Source organism: Ostrea edulis, chromosome 1 (genome assembly GCF_947568905.1).
Source record: "Ostrea edulis chromosome 1, xbOstEdul1.1, whole genome shotgun sequence".
In the NCBI taxonomy this organism is placed as follows: domain Eukaryota; kingdom Metazoa; phylum Mollusca; class Bivalvia; order Ostreida; family Ostreidae; genus Ostrea; species Ostrea edulis.
This window is the reverse complement of record NC_079164.1, coordinates 54,061,906-54,079,061: the sequence shown is the minus strand read 5'-3', so window position 1 is coordinate 54,079,061 and position 17,156 is coordinate 54,061,906. Positions and strand designations below refer to the sequence as shown.

At 33.1% G+C, this 17,156-nt stretch overlaps 2 protein-coding genes across 11 annotated transcripts in view; one reads left to right on the top strand and one right to left on the bottom strand.

The window, feature by feature from the left end:
• The window catches only part of LOC125650057 (serine/arginine repetitive matrix protein 2-like), a 59,673-nt gene extending 58,002 nt beyond the window's left edge, over positions 1 to 1,671 (bottom strand). The window contains exon 1 of one of the 2 annotated variants that reach the window (XM_048878011.1): positions 1,540 to 1,671. The gene's annotated coding sequence lies outside the window, so the exon portion shown is untranslated. Of the gene's footprint in view, positions 1 to 1,359 lie in introns of both variants that reach the window. The other variant, XM_048878003.2, reaches the window with a different exon arrangement.
• Positions 1,672 to 1,686: 15 nt separating this feature from the next.
• The window catches only part of LOC125649886 (WD repeat and SOCS box-containing protein 1-like), a 50,776-nt gene continuing 35,306 nt past the window's right edge, over positions 1,687 to 17,156 (top strand). For 3 of the 9 annotated variants that reach the window (XM_048877763.2, XM_048877741.2, XM_048877756.2), the window contains exons 1-2: positions 1,688 to 1,835; positions 1,962 to 2,045. In XM_048877763.2, coding sequence (XP_048733720.2) covers positions 1,988 to 2,045 — 58 coding nt within the window. In that variant the 5' untranslated portion in view covers positions 1,688 to 1,835; positions 1,962 to 1,987. Of the gene's footprint in view, positions 1,836 to 1,961; positions 2,046 to 17,156 lie in introns of all 9 variants that reach the window. The other 6 variants (XR_007360837.2, XR_008799975.1, XM_048877772.2 and 3 more) reach the window with 4 other exon arrangements.

The window sequence follows — 17,156 nt, the reverse complement described above, 5'->3', positions numbered from 1 at the left end:
TATATCAGTGATTAGTAACTTCTCCTAGTCTCAGACATATATCAGTGATTAGTAACTTCTCCTAGTCTCAGACTTATATTAGTGATTAGTAACTTCTCCTAGTCTCAGACATATATCAGTGATTAGTAACTTCTCCTAGTCTCAGACTTATATTAGCGAATAGTAACTTCTCCTAGTCTCAGATTTATATCAGTGATTAGTAACTTCTCCTAGTCTCAGACTTATATCAGTGATTAGTTACTTCTCCTAGTCTCAGACATATATCAGTGATTAGTAACTTCTCCTAGTCTCAGACATATATCAGTGATTAGTAACTTCTCCTTGTCTGAGACATATATCAGTGATTAAAAGAACACGATGATAAAACACTGACATTTATATTTTCACATTCTGAATTCTTTTGTGATATAATAAAACATTAGCATTCGTTACACACGTATGCATAATTGACAGCGAATACAAGGGAAGCAACTCTCATACTTTTCAACATTCTGCACTCCGGACTCTGTGTAAACCAGCCAATTTCTTTGGAAGTACACACAGCCGGTTTAGACAGATTATACTGTATATAGAATCCATTGTTTATGAAATTGTCATATATGCATTATCTTACATAATTCTCCTGAATATTCACATCACTGATGCTGGTTCCGATATACTACTTCATGACAATTTGTACTATGATTGAAAATACAGAAGTTACTGGTTGACAATGACTTTGTACAAAGCATTTAAGCATAAAAATTAAAAGCAATAAAAAGAAAACTGTGTAATATTTAATCAATCTATTTGAAGGCGTCCTAAACTATCGGAACTCTTCAATGTTGAGAAGGTAAAATATGAAATGGTGGCCGTTTGCAATGGCTTCGAAAATAGCCAACTTGAATTACTGTGGGATTTACACCTTGTAAAGGTAAGAAATGCATGTCTCATTGTGATAGGGAGTTAATAGGATGTCTAAGGCGAAAAGTTGAAGCGGACAAGAAATTTAATTTAACCCATTTTAATCGCAACAAGCGGCCGAAGTTCAGGCAAGATTTCCCGAATCACTTTATGTGACACTGGTCTGAGATTCGGAAGAGGCGTCAGTCCAAATATCCAGCCTTGACGAATCTCGCCGAGATTAATGTCTCTGACAGAACTAACATTTATCTATAAAATTCTATGGTACAACTTTCATAATATATGGACCAAAAATAAATTTGGTGTTTGATTTTAGAAAAGAGGGTAGATTACATGAAATGTATTGGAGCAAATTAGTTTGTTTACAATGTTATAAACAACCTAAACATAATAAAAACATCCGAGATAATTCGAGCATATACCTAATAGCAGAAATCAATGCATATGAATACGAACCTGTGATATATATATGGATTTATATGTGATTGAATTCCTTAAACACTGTACGATATGTATGCTAAAAAATATTAACCGTAAAGTTAACAAAGTATACAAATTTAAACATTCAATCAATCGATCGTCTCTCTCCAACTAGTCGCGACGATGGTAGCGCCCCCTATTTCAAGACAGTTGTACCTAAACCTCTGGATCAGACACTTATGTCCTTAAATGACCCCCGTTCCTGATCCTCATTGTTTTTCAACCCCGTAGTCTGAATGGGCTTTTGAGTTTTTCAATTTGCGATTGTCAGTGGAAATACGAAGGTCGTCCCTGGAAGTGGAATAATCTAAGTACGAGATAACCACACAAACAGTGAAAAGGAAGACGAAGTTGTTTATATCGTCTTATGTTACAAGTCACTTATTTTTCATATTAAGGAGATTTCTCGAACAGGGATATATATTACAATTTTCACTTGAATTCCTCCATACGTAAGTTGATATATTATAATGTGTTTTTGTCATTGAAATCAGTTGATTTATTTAGAAACATGAAGTGATGATGAAGTTATGGCAGGATGCCAATATGCGTATAATCATTTTTTTAATTTTATTCAGGACAACTGGTAACACTTGTATATTAAATGAGACATACGAATTCCACACCATCTAGCTTCAGGGACTGCCAGCCTAATGAAATAGGTATAAATTTTAATATTTTACTGTTTTTGCATTTGTGCCCATTTTGAACCCCCCCCCCCCCCCTATTTTTCTATAGAAGTTAGAAGTGAACAGGGGCATAGTTTGATTCTGGAAAATGTGTTAATGCCAGATCTGATGATGGTTTATGCTTCAACTGATATTTCAACTCAAATATATACCTGGATTTAAAATAGACGATCGAATTATCCACAATTTTCACATGAATGCATGCACCCGTCATTAGAAAATTTTAAAATATGCCAGTTTCGAGATGAGAACTCTTCTGTGCAGTAGGTGAATTTAGTGGAACTTTGAATACCTAAGTGGGACAGAGTGGACCTACAGTCAGTGAGAAAGATGATAAAATGTGTTAAAAATTAAATATATGTAAATGTAGGAAATTATGCAAAATACTATCGAAAGAAATGTTTAACTGAAGTGGAAACATAAAAACAATGTCATGTTTGCAAGTAATATCCTGGATATGATGCATACAAGCAACGAAATAACATGATGTAATAAGAATTCCACATATTTAATTACTACCTGAATACTTATCATTTACTAATTTTTGTATCTGTCGAATTTGGGTGATGAAACTGCGTATGAGAAACTTACAGAGCAGATTCACTTATGTAGTGATGAATATCTGTCCCACTCCCGCATGTAAACAAGTTGTTTCGCGCCTTACTATATATGAGAGAGTTCTACAAAGGGAAATGACTCGGACCTATCTTGAAACTGGCGTATTACTATTAATCCATTTTTACATGTTCCTTGTCTCAGGTGTCAATTTTGAGTTTATCTCTGTTGGTGGTTGAAAAAAGAATGGGAAATCGAAAGTCAGAAAATTTGTAATAATTAGTGATCATGCATTTCATTTCTCGGAAAGCTTATGATTTTGAAATAGTTAGAAAAAAATTGTTGCAGATATCCACAGAAATTTATACGTAATCAAAAGTTAGATGTCTAAAACCTTTCCGAGAAGTAAAATGTGTCACTGTGTTTACTGATTTTATCAAATTTTCAGACTTTGGATTTTCATTCAAAAGTTATATATATCTAAAAGCTTTCTGAGTAATAAAATGTGTCAACTTATTTACCAATTCTTCCAAATTTTCTGACTTTAGATTTTCATTTTTTTAATGCCAATAGAGGTAAATAATGGTGTTATTAATTTAAATCCAGGATAGAGAACATGTGAAAATGAATGAACAGGAGTAAGTGCTGATTTTCTTATGACAGGTGCATGCATTGTAGTGTTGAAAAATCGGGAAAATTTCATAATCGATATTCGGTCATAATCGGAAGAACTGTATCAATCAATGATCAATATAATCAGTATTTACATGTAGTTAATAAATGTTTATTATTTTTGGAGTCATTTCTATTTAGTTTTATGGGTATGTGCAGCATACACACTAGCTGGTGTCACTGAATTCCCACTTTTTAATGTGGAGTCCACTCTGACTCTCCCCCGCACATGTATCGATATAAAAGTGGGATTAACAGTTTAATGAATCTCGGATTAGATTTTAATTAGTGTACAAGCGACAATCGATTATGAAAAATAGAATCGAAATCAAAGAGCCAAAAATGATTAACAATCGATTGTCGGCGACAATCGTTTCATCACTAATGCATTGATGTTAAAGTTTGGGAAATAACATTTTATTCAAAACATCAGTCGAAGCATAAACCTTCACCGGCTTTAGACCAACATGCCAGTCCATTTATAATGTGTTGGAGCAAGCTTGGCAACATGTATATGAGCAGATGCAGAAAATTTCCCCAGGGAAGTGGATTCTACTGACCCCATGCATTTTTAAGGGGTTCAATACTTATCATTTCCATTAGTGGAACTCTTCAAATTAAAGGCGCGTAAAGTCCTGCTACCGGGACAACATAATGTAAACACATTACTTAGGCATACGTAATAATAACTGACTGCAAACCAAAACACTGATGAAAATTCTAAAGTCAAATTTAGGAATTGATTATTCTTACAAGAAAACAGACGAACTTATTAAACTATGTGAGGAAGAGAGCTACTAAATTTGCCAAATCTGACCGATATAAAGCGTCAATCGCAAGAAGAACTGTGAAGGGAAAAACCGATATGCACATCCAACACAAGAACTTTTCTTGTAATTTATGTGATGAATATGTTTTTAAAGTTATTCTGTCAGACTCTGAAGACATTCTATTTTATCATACAATTAGGACAGGTTCATATGACATGGACTTTGTAATCGTACACGTAACCCCCCCCCCCCCCCCCCCCCCCCACCCCACCCCGTTATTTTCCATATTTTAGAACAAGTTATATACATGTATATGCCAAACTGCATTTTTAAAATACGTTTATAACACTAATTAACACACCTAATGCGTTTCCAAACTGCATCTAAGTTAATTTGAAAATTACAAAATATTGATGGACTTGGGTGTCCAAAGAACATCGTTGTTTGGAATTTTTAATATAGGTGTGGTGGAGTTTAAAAAACATGTAACATCTTTAATAAGATAGTGCTAGAATATTTGAAAAATGTAGTTTGACTAATGGTAATTTCATTTAAAATACACCATGTATTTTAACTCTTAAAGGGGGGAGGGGGGGGGGGGGGTGCTCTGAACGTTTCGTTTATGTCCCAGTAATCTCGCACTTACTCGCGAGATTTGTGCATTTTCTTACCAATGACGCACAAGAGTCATCAAAGCGCGATAACTCCAACGAGCTGGTAATGAGAAGTATTGTGTCAATTAACATTTAGTGTTTTATAACTGAAAGTGGATATGAATAGGCAATTATATTTATTTTCTACCTAGCCCTGAGATATGTGGTGGGATTGTACCTGCCATCCCTCCATGTATGTATTCAGGGATTTATCTAGCTATTTTATTTTACTACCCTTTTCCTGTAAAAGGGGAAAATTGAGAGCCACAGGCTCGACATGAGCGCCAGAGGCGCGAATATGCTGGGGGGGAGGGAGGGGTCCGGGGGCATGCCCCTTCCTGAAAAATTTTGAGATAAATGGAGCAAAATCCTGCATTCTGAGACCTTCTGGAGGTTCTTTCCATAGTTTATTAAGGCCAAAAAACCCATGATTATTTAGGAAAAAATATGAAATAATAACAAAAGTAAGCAAAAACCATGTGAGATCAGTACTGTTGTTTAATTTTCTTTTCCAAGTTTACAAGTCAATTTTTCTGTTTTTCTTGTTTTTGAACAATTCAACAAGTTGGTGTAAATCTTCATTTGATAAATTCTTTTCTCCTTCCTCACCTTCACTACAAACGTTGTTACGATACATTTCCCTCTTCCACTGACTTTACGGACTTACTGTTGTTTGCCATGGGTTCTACACTTTCACATTCACGTATACTTTATTTGTTTTGAACTTTGACTCTTAAATTTAGCTTCTCTACTGTTGGCATCCCAACAGCATCTTTCCTTGTATGAATTCGCAATATGCGACATTCTTACCGATCAACACATCACTTTGAAGCTTAAACTTGCCACAAAGTTGACGGTATAACGAAAACCGTTTTAATGACAAAGAAGGTAAATCAGGATATGTAATAAAACCACAATCGGATAAAAACGGAAAAACCACGACGTATCAGAAATAAATATTTTTAAATGTTGTGTTGATAGGGAAATTTTCCATCTCCAGAAGGGGAAATTTCGGTTTTTTTTAAGAGGGGAAAGGTACCGTTTACCGGTAGTAAAAACAGCATTGATAAATCCCTGGTATGGCTGACATAGCCTCTACTAATGGAATTAAGATATTTGATTTACAGAAAACAGGAAAAATCTATATTGTACTGAAAATTGCACAATAGGATAATAAAAGTCATCAAAATCTTTATTTGATAGCAAGATGGTGATTATCTTGAACATTCATATAATAAATCCCATGTAGCAATGACGTTATTTTAAGCTATGTATTAAAGTTAAAGCATTATCCAGTCAAAATCAATTGAACATGCATGCACTTCAGTAATTTTGACCAATTTAAAAATTCTGATTTGAAGAAATAAAATGTTTTTGATGATATTCTGTTAAAAAAGTGATATTTTAATGAATGTCATTTATGTTATTTATATCCATGTATTCCATGGATTGTTCTGACCTTTGAAAAAACCCTTAAATCCGCCAGTGAATAATTACCTATGAAATAATGACAAATCATGAAATGTGAACTCATATTAAAACAATGTTTATTCAATAATCTCTTGAACAATATGTTTAAATAATTCAAGAGTAGAGAATATAATTTAGGGCTGGTGGGGTTTAAGTGGAACCACAGTAATTTTTATTTAGGCCTGATTGTCTTAAAGCATTGCACAGTAGTGATCAATGTATGATCTCGTGATAGAAATTCACTGAATCATTTTGGTTTTATAATTTGTCACATTTAAAGTGTTAAAGTGATGGACTTTGTACAATAACAAGTATAAGTGAGAAGAAAACATCAGTTTATAGAGGCAGGAAACAAATTAAGAGAGAGGCACAAAAAAAACTTAGTGTGCAGAATTCAATGAAAATCAAAATTATGATACTATGTATTTTTTTAATTTTTATTTATCATACTTGCACACGCACACACACACACACACACACTATATATATATATATATATATATATAAAACTCTAAACACTTTGTTCAACAAAGTGTTTAGAGTTTTTTCTATATTTTACTTCCAAAACAGAGACTTTATATATATATATATATATATGTATGTATGTAATAAGACTACGGCTAACTATAGCTGTATATATACATGTAATAAGACTACGGCTATATATAGTTGTCAGTGATTTTTTTTAAGGCTCATTTTGAGTCCGAATTTCGGCCCTTTCCTCTCCTAAAAATTGCCAGTTTCCCCCCAATGTAGCTTGCATTTTTCCCAATAATAGAATTATGAAAAGAAAATTTAACATATATTTGAAAATTTTAAACATTCGATGTGAATTATATACATAAGACTTAACAAAGAGTTATGGGAATGATGATTTGGATAGAATAGTTTAAAATTTTAGAAGGTTAAAGAAAATTAGATGTGTAAATTAAATAAAGATAATTTAATGTTTGATATGATTTTAAAACTTATTTTTGATAAAATTGATTTTTCCCAATTTGACTGAAATGTCCAAAAAAAAATCCCAATTCGAAAGCCACAGGACCCTTGTAAAAAATCCCAATTCGAAGGCCACAGGACCCTTGTAAAAAATGTAGAAAAATCACTGGTTGTATATATACATAACAGGGTTCGAAATTAACTCATGTCCGTAAGTCCGAGACTAGTAAAAAACGTGTCGGACTAGTGAACTCTCTATATTACTAGTCCGTACGGACTAGTGAAAATCCAGAAATCAATCTTGAATTGGTAAAGATTTTTAGCAAGATCTGTCTGAGTCTCTTAGATGTTTGAACTTATGGTTGATTACCTGCATGGTCAAGTGTTTGCATGACTATGACAGCCTGATCTTCCTAACACATAGAGTGTGTTCGAGACCGCCGTTCTTCGAACGTGCACAAATTGTCAAATTCCTGCCGATTCCGAACGCCGAGTACACATCACGAGAACGTGTTCTAGGTGCAAGAATTGCAAGTAGTGTGGTCTGAAAACATGCACGTTTGTGCGCACATTTTCTCGACATTCGTGACTCTAACACAGTAGTTCATAACACTATAGCTCATGACTTGGTCAATCGAGTGAATTTTTTTTACTTTATTGATAAAATTTCGAACTCTTGTGACTTTAAGATCTGAGCACCAAAACAACAGGAACGTCGATCTCGAACGCACTTACGGACATTTATAAAAGGATTAACTCGGAGGTTAATATTGTATGCTTCTGAAGATCTTGAATGCGAAATAAAATATGGTGGTCTCTTTTTCTTCTATAGGCGTCAGAAATTGAATTGTTTGCAACTGTGATGTGTTTGATTTGATTAAATAGTATTGAATAAGGCCAAAAAAAAAAAAGATAGTTTGTTTCCCCTCACCCGACCGACCCAGTGAAATTCCCGCCAACCCAAAAGTTTTTATTCATATTTTTCAGCGACATTTTTTTTTTTATTTCCGAACAGAAAGCAATACAAACAATAAAAGATGTGATATGATTGTCTCAACCATCAACAAAATGACAAATATTAACAAACAATTACACTTCTACCGGTCATCCTATTAAAGGTATTCACTGATTGGTTTAAAGCATACTACCTTGTAGTATGTCTTAGTATATTGCCATGGAAATTTAGTACAAAAATTATTGTTGTAGAAAAAAAAAACTTTTTACCTACCTACCTACCCATATGTGAAATTTAGGGTCGGGAGAGGGGAAACAAACATATTTTTAAATGTGGCCTAAAATGAAGATCATTTTATTATATACTGGACGGACTAGTGAAATGCTTTGCTGACTAGTGAACATCAACAGTTACTAGTCCGTACGGACTAGTGCTTGAAAAAGTTAATTTCGAACCCTGCATAATAAGTCTATGGCTATATATATTGCTGTATATATACATGTAATAAGACTATGGCTATCTATATAGCTGTATATATACATGTAATAAGACTATGGCTATCTATATAGCTGTATATATACATGTAATAAGACTATGGCTATCTATTAGTGTTTATACATGTAGAACATGGAACATAATCACATATTTACTTTTTAATCCTTTAATAAAAAGCATCACAAAGTTTTCATGATATCTGCTTATAGCTGTAAAGCCTGAATCACTAAAGTCTGTACAGTGTATGAATACTCTAGCTAGTGTGTGCATCTCAGCCCAACATGTTCAGAATGAAAACAAAGCTTTTTTGCCCATTCCCGTCTCATACAAAGTAAATGCACCTCATTCAATGCCTAGAGAAGTTGATCTTATATACCTCTAATGTGGTTAATATTACCAATCAAACACAAGAAATTAATCTAATGCAGGATTTTTCAACAGTTCTCTATTCAGTAATTGTACTTTCAATTTCTCGAAGTGAAAACATGGCTCCGGTTCACTACCTTAATGTGGTCATACCAACTAGGGCTGAAACGATTCACCGAAATATCAATACTGTTTCAATATAAATGCTCGATTCAATGTTCAATTCATTGCCTCGATTTTCGGTTCGATACGTTTCAGTAAAATACATCAAGCTCGGCCTGTGCTTATTGTTTTATTGTTTTTACCAGGATGATAAAGGCATCACAATGATATTGATATTCCAGTGTATTGCGGTTCTTTGACAAAAAATATCGTATTGCGATAGGTTTTTTCAGTACGGATATACGGACAAAATGTTCGTGCTCGGAATTAAGTTCAGGATTCCTATACTAAAATCGCATGTATCACTGGCACGGGCGTTATCGTGATGAAGGATTAGTATACTTTGCAGAGAAGAGAAAGAAATCCGTGATATATTCACTATAGTTAATTTTACTCACCAACTGATTAAATTGTGTATTGCTGACTTTAAATAATTACTTACTTGGACACTATGGTGTATAAAGGAAAGCAATTTGAGACAACTCGCATCTTGCATTTTAAAATGTACGTCAAACCGACAAACACTAAATTCCAGTATTTGAAACGCAAAAGCGCACATAATCCTTCATTTTTATGGGATTTATAAAAAGTGAAACCATATAGAATATGAGAAAAACGAGTGACAGAGATGTACTACAAGAAAGCCTTATCTAAAGAATTCAAAACAAACCTTAAAGAGGGGGCTCTTGGGGTTATAGCGATAATGAAATCAATCAAAACATACAAGTGGTACATGTACTTGACAACTACAATCGAGCCTTAGGCCATGCCAATTTGTAATCTAGTTCGTCGGATTCGCCGATTCTATTTGTAATAAATCCAAATTATAATATTATCAAAAAATAATATCCGCCCGCGTGTTAAAAAATATCCGTAAAATATTTTCGACTTTTTACAACAAGCGCACAAATGACCTTGGTGTATGTGCTGACAAATGACAGAAGCGCGGGCTCTCGAGAAATTTTCTAACAGTGTAATACGGTGTTTTAAGTTATTCATGATGTCTATCTTAATATGTACGATACTTCATAACACTGGATTGGAAGTTGCTCCTTATGCTGCAATCGAACTGGAAGCCGATGAAACTTTTGAAGTGCTATTTGATGCCACTATGTAGAGAACATCAACAGTGTACGATTGATTGATTATATATTGTCCAAAGTCTGTCTTGAGAATATTTCACTCACATGAAGACGTTACCATTGTCGGTGAAGGGCTGCAAAATTTAGGCCTATGCTCAGTGCTTATGGCAGGGAGGGATCTTTATCGTGCTACACCTGCTGTGACACGGATCTCAGTTTTTGCAGTCCTATCTGAAGGACTGTCCCATTTATTCGCCTCTTACAACAAGCAAGGGGTACTGATCGAGGACCGACAGTTAACGACAAATTCACAAAAGGTTTGGTGATGTCCTATCAAAATTCAAGAAGATGCTCAAAGCGATGCAATGGAGATTTCAAAACTGGACGTGTCCCTAGCAATATGCATATCTCTGAATCGAAAGTTTGTAGAAATGAAACTTAAATAAAATTCTTCAAAAAGACCTTATCAATTGATGTTGCAAAGTACATGTATTAGGTATAAAGAAAATAAGTCTTTGAAACCTGAAATACTTCTTATTCATTGTAAACTATATCAACAAAGTTGAAAAATATTAAGTTTATGTGGTAAACAAATGATATCTGAAGATTTTAGATCTTTATTTTTAGGCGCTCGCCTTTTAAAATCACTTAATTCAATCAAAAATATTTATATTTCTTGTATTCGCTCGCCTCATAATTTTTATCTCCAATATTAAAAATAATATTTGTAAAATAATTTCGCCCTCTCGCCTCACTTTTTTGTTTGAAAATCTGAAGAACTATTTTACAAATTGGTGTGGCCTTAATTGCTTTTAAGTTTTAAAGCAAAAAGCAGGGTAAACCCTTGTGTTTGACACCAAATACAACCCAAATACAATTCAAAATATAAAACAAAAGCTTTTAAAATACACCAAATACAACCCAAATACAATTCAAAATATAAAACAAAAGCTTTTAAAATACACCAAATACAACCTAAATACAATTCAAAATGTAAAACAAAAGCTTTTAAAATACACCAAATACAACCCAAATACAATTCAAAATATAAAACAAAAGCTTTTAAAATACACCAAATACAACCCAAATACAATTCAAAATATAAAACAAAAGCTTTTAAAATACACCAAATACAACCCAAATACAATTCAAAATATAAAACAAAAGCTTTTAAAATATATATACTAGAGGCAAAGACTTTTTTCCCCTAATCTACCTATTGTTTCACAAACACATTTTTAATAGGGAATATATGCTCAAATCATCTATTACATGTATAAAATTATCAAATTGCATAATTGTAAAGTGCAAATAAGACTCCTTGATGAGGTGGATTTTCATGCAGTTAGAATTCTATTTATTCCCCAATCATATCAATTATTTCAATAATATAACCTCATATCACACCGCCAAAACACTCAATAATTAGTGTAAGTCGTCATGTGATTGTTGAGGTACGTGGCTGATTGAGGTAATATTTTATCTTACTTGATAAGGTAAGATCATTTTAATTCTTAGTGAAAATATTGCAATACATATCGCAATACCGTTTGAAATATCGCAATACGGAATTTCCAGACAATACACAGCCCTACTGGATGAGGGACAAAATAGCATTGAACAACGTTCAGACTGTTGTTTGCCTTGAGGCTGACGAAAATAATAATGAACATTAAATCATCAGTTTAGGTTATAGAGCCAATAGGCATCTTACCATTTGGCAGTTTTGAAACATTTTGCTTTTAAAATTATGATATTGAATCTTAGTAATTGAATTTTTCTTCAATGTTATTATTGGTTTCTTCTTTAATTTGTATCAAATTGAAAGTATTGAATCATGGCATATAGGTATTGCAATATGTATCGTATCGTGAAGGGAACGTATCATTTTAGCCCTAATACATATGCTGTATACAGTTAGATAAATTTGAAAGGATATAAACTGTTTGAAATTCAGATTGTACAACTTTGTTAATGATTTGATGTTTATGATATTTAATTGAAAATCAATTCAAGAACTGGAATATTAATTTTTTCAGCATGAAATTTTTTTGTTCATCATTAAGTGTAGTAAAATTCTGTACAGTGTTTTTTATAACTATTTTTTTGTTCATCATTAAGTGTAGTAAAATTCTGTACAGTGGTTTTTATAACTATTTTTTTGTTCATCATTAAGTGTAGTAAAATTCTGTACAGTATTTTCTATAACTTCACAAAAAGGTTTTCTTTGTTAACAAACTTTTCACATTTAATCTAAAAATGAATCTTGTCTCCTAATGAAGCAGAGTTGCATTTGTTACAAGTTCATTCATTTGTTGTAATATTAGAATATCTTACACACACATATACACACATACTTGCCAAAATCGTAGGCTGTATATATGTTATAGGTTAAATTTTTCATATCTTCAAATAAAAAGGAGATCGAGACAAAGTTTCATAAATTTATTGAAAGTCTATTCATATCAGAAAATACAATTGCTTGTATTTATCATAAATTAGTGATTGAAGAAGGTGATGTTTGGCATCCGGGTTTTTATCGCATGCAAGATAATTTCTTCATTTTACTTTTGTTAAGTTGCACTATGAAGTAACACAATAGATAAATTCACAAATGTGTCTAAGAATGTTAGAATGAGTTCTCTTAAAGACCAAAAAAAAACACCATATGGTTGCTCCACGGATGACTGAATGTGGGCTGAACTTATCCATGGTCAATGTTATTTACCTGGAATTTACCTGGCCAAGAGATCAGTTGTTGTGTATATTTTTATGATATACACAGGAAATTTCTCAGGTTATTACAAATTATGCTTAGTGTCTTGATTTGTGCAAAAAAAAAAAAAATTCAAATTTCTACCTACATGCATACCGCATTTCTATTTCCCGTAAACCTTCAAACTTGGTCATATTTATGTATTGCAAATGACAGGTTTAGCCCATTTCTAAACCTTTGCTTTTTAAAACTTCTAATTAAATTGTTATATATCGTATATAAATAATTTCCGAAATATAATATTACCCAGCGTTTCCAGGCACTTCCTGGTGTCCCGGGAGTTCGCGATGTCGTGGGTGTAGTAGGTAAAATATCCATGTTTCGAGAGAATGAATAAATCCAAGTAGATCTGTGTACATGTACAACCAAATGAAGAATGGTCAAGATACCCCTCAATATGGGTCGTCTGTAGGGTTTCTGTAGCTGTAGTGTTTGCGTAATGGTGGTATCCCAAACAGAAGCTGACACGAAGTCCCCCCCCCCCCCCCCCCCCCTCCTCTCTCTCTCTCTTTAGGGTTTCTGTGGACATAGTGTTTGTGTAACGATGGTATCCCAAACAGAAGCTGACACATAGCTAGTCTACCCTACCCCCCCCCTTTCTCTCTCTCTCCCTTACTCTCAATCATTGACTAAATGAGTAATTATTGTCATACGTATGCAACACTATTGCCATGCCATATTATTTCATCTATATTATTGCTACAGTTTTACACATTTCTCTCTCTCTCTCTTTATAAACATAAAACCGTGATAAATTATAAATAGCTCAATAACTCTCTCTCTCTCTCTCTCTCTCTCTCTCTCTCTCTTTATCTTTATAAATATAAAACCCTGATAAATTATAAATCTCAATAACTCTCTCTCTCTTTCTCTCTCTCTCTAAATATAAAGCCGTGATAAATTATAAATAGAAATATCTCAATAACTTATTTATGCTTTTTTACTGTTGTTTGATTTCTGATTGTGTAATTTATAATCCATGTGGTATCTCAAACAGAAGCATTTTTTAAACTACTGTAACAGTTTTACGCATGGGCAATATAACCATTATACATGTTAATGTGCTGCGCCAATAAAGAATTGTTCATGGTTTTATAAATATAAAGCCACAATAAATCATTAATAGAAAGTATTCCAATAACTTATGTTTGTTTGGGGTTTTTTTTTTTTTTATTATTGTTTGATTTCCGATTGTTTAATCTATAATACATGTATAAAGATGGAGAGAGAAAATACGATGATAAATTGCATTGTATAGGGGACGGTAGAAATTAAAATATTCTAGGTGCGAGTCAATGCTATCAAAACTCAGGTATACTGGGGCTTTCCTCGAGATCTGAAGACTGCTGGTCATCATTAGCCATGATTGTTATCAAAACATCTTTCTCAGGTAGCTGTAGACCATGGTCTCTGCAAACGTCAATCAACCTAAGCTCTATTGTTAAAAGTTTGATTGAGCAGCTGCTTATCATTGATCACTACACAGGTAAAATTTGGGGGCGTTAACTTAAAGTTGGGTCTTTAAGTGTAGTATATATATAAATATATATATATATATATATTATATTATATTATACAATTTGCAATCCTCGGATGACTCCTCAACACTTTACACAAAGTTATGAGCCACAGGAGGATTTCTGAGTGAGTTTATCTAAGAACATGTATCTTCAGCTGCAAGTTTCTTGGAATGAGATGTCTAATTTGCAATGCTTTCATAATCTTGTGATACTACACTTTCAAAAATGAAGATGATGGTGACTATTTTCTAAGTTGAAGTGAAAAACATAGATAAGAATAGTAAGATTACGATGTTTTTATATCTGCTGTTGATGCTGAAAATGTTTAATTATTATTGAATTTGAAATTTGGACCCCCACCCTGTGTCTCTGATACCTGTAGTAGGAAACTTGTACTCTAAATGTTAATTGATTTTTAGCTCAACTGAGCCAATTTTAAGTTTCCATGTTATTATATTGTTATAGATGCATCCCAGCTATCCCTTTGTTGTGGCATTCATATTCGGTTAAATCATTAGAGTTGTCAAAAACTTGGTCCTGTTTGCAAGGCAGTAAAAGTTGTCTGGATCGATAACTCACTAGAAAATGTCAGTCCAGATGACCATTTGAAAGAATTGGGCATGATAACCATTTTATAAAGCTCAGGAATGGGATGTGCAGGTGAAGGTCACTCAAACAGCAAGGCCGTGTCATAAGCCAATCAAAATTGTTAATGGTTCTCTTCCTGATAAGAAATGAAAAGTTGCTGAACCTGGACTACTTTTAAAAAATTACAAAAACACCTGTGGTGTTTGCAAGTTCAAAACTGACTGTGATTGGCTGGATTATGATCAGGAAAAAGGAATGACGTGTTTGTGGTGCATGAGATGGAATACTGTTAAAAACAGTAAAAGACTCTCAAATTTTGTTCAATATAAGGTGCCTATATCTGGTGTGACATAACTTTGTCTGGTCTGACAGAACCTTTAACTATGTCAGACTAAATGTCTGACAGTGATTTAAAAAATTTGACAACTCTGAGTCATGACCCTGTGTGGCTAGTGTGGGGTCAAAATTTGGGTTCAACTTTTTTGTGGGAATAAACTTCAAAAATCTTCTGATGAAGAACAGAAGAGCCATTATGTGACTCAGGTGAGCATTCTGGCCCATGGACCTTTTGTATGTTGGGTTACATCCCATTCATAAATATTTCATTTATATAAGGTCACCACCAGAATCAAATTTTGTGAAGTGCCACATGACATACATTAAGGATACTTTCATAATACCAACTGCCCAACATAGCCCAAAGACATGTTTTATCTGTCTTTCTTTTGTCATTATCCACCAAAACAGGACTCATATTTGGAAAAACCCAGTCCCCTGAATTTCAAATTATCTGTAGTAGACTAAATGTGCTTGATATACACCAGGACTTCACATTATGTAATTATTCTAAATTTGTTTAAATTGAACATGTTCACATATATTACACAACTCAGCATATGTAAACATGTTCAATTTAAGCAAATTTAGAATAATTACATAATATCAGAATTTTATAAATGTACACAAACATTAAAAACTTTGACTAAAACAGAAGATTTGATATTGAAAAAATTTGCACAGTAACTGTCAGGAAATGTTTCATCATTTGTACCTGAATTATACTGCGTCTTATCAGCAGTATGGTCAAAGCTTTCGCGATAACTGTTCATGTGTCCAGAAAGGTATGTACGACTTATATCATGAGATTTTAAAGATTTGTATGCTAAAATTTTGATGTTAAATTTCAACAAAGATATCGTTCAATACTATCTAAGTATTCCATAGATAACGTGATTCCTAAAAACTGTATTAAATATTCATACTAAATACTCCTGTTGTGTAGCGATATACTGTAAATACAGTGGAGCCTCGCTAATCCGGACACTGGTTCCCAGCAAAACTGTCCAGATAAATGACACATTCGGATAACTGAATCACATGTTAGATATTCATACAAGTAACTAATATTCTTACTTTATTGATATCATCTAATTTTACCTTAAATCATAATAATGTTAAACATTTAAATACATTTCAAAGCATTAATACATGTGTAGTGTATTTGCATATACTAACATTGTACATTGTATATTAGCACTACAAACAAATATACAAAACTTGTGTACCACATACACTAAAAACAAATAATGAAGCACTATATGTAACTGGGGAAAAAAATGATCATTAGTAACTAACATAGATATAATTTACACATCACACACACATTTCATCACACTTTTGCTTCTTAAAGAGGCCGGTCATCTTCATCTGTCAGAATTCATGGGTTTGGCGGTTGTCAAAACAGTCTTCAGTTGATCTAAGTATTTCCTGTTTGTCATGTCGGTTGACAACATTAGTTGACCAAAATTCTATCTGCCAGGGTCTATATTTCATATTCTTTAATTATCCAAGCCAATATTGGGAGAAAATCATTTCAGCTCTTAATAAGTTAATATTACAAAGTACCACTGCTTTGATCTCGCCACTCACATTTATTATTGTCAGATGCAATAATAACGGAAAACTTGGGCAAAACCAAAATTACTGGTGCATACAAAAATTAATTGTCATTCACATTAAAATGGTAATTTTTCTCTTCTACCCAAAGTTTAAAAATACATAACAATAATACTCAAGAATCA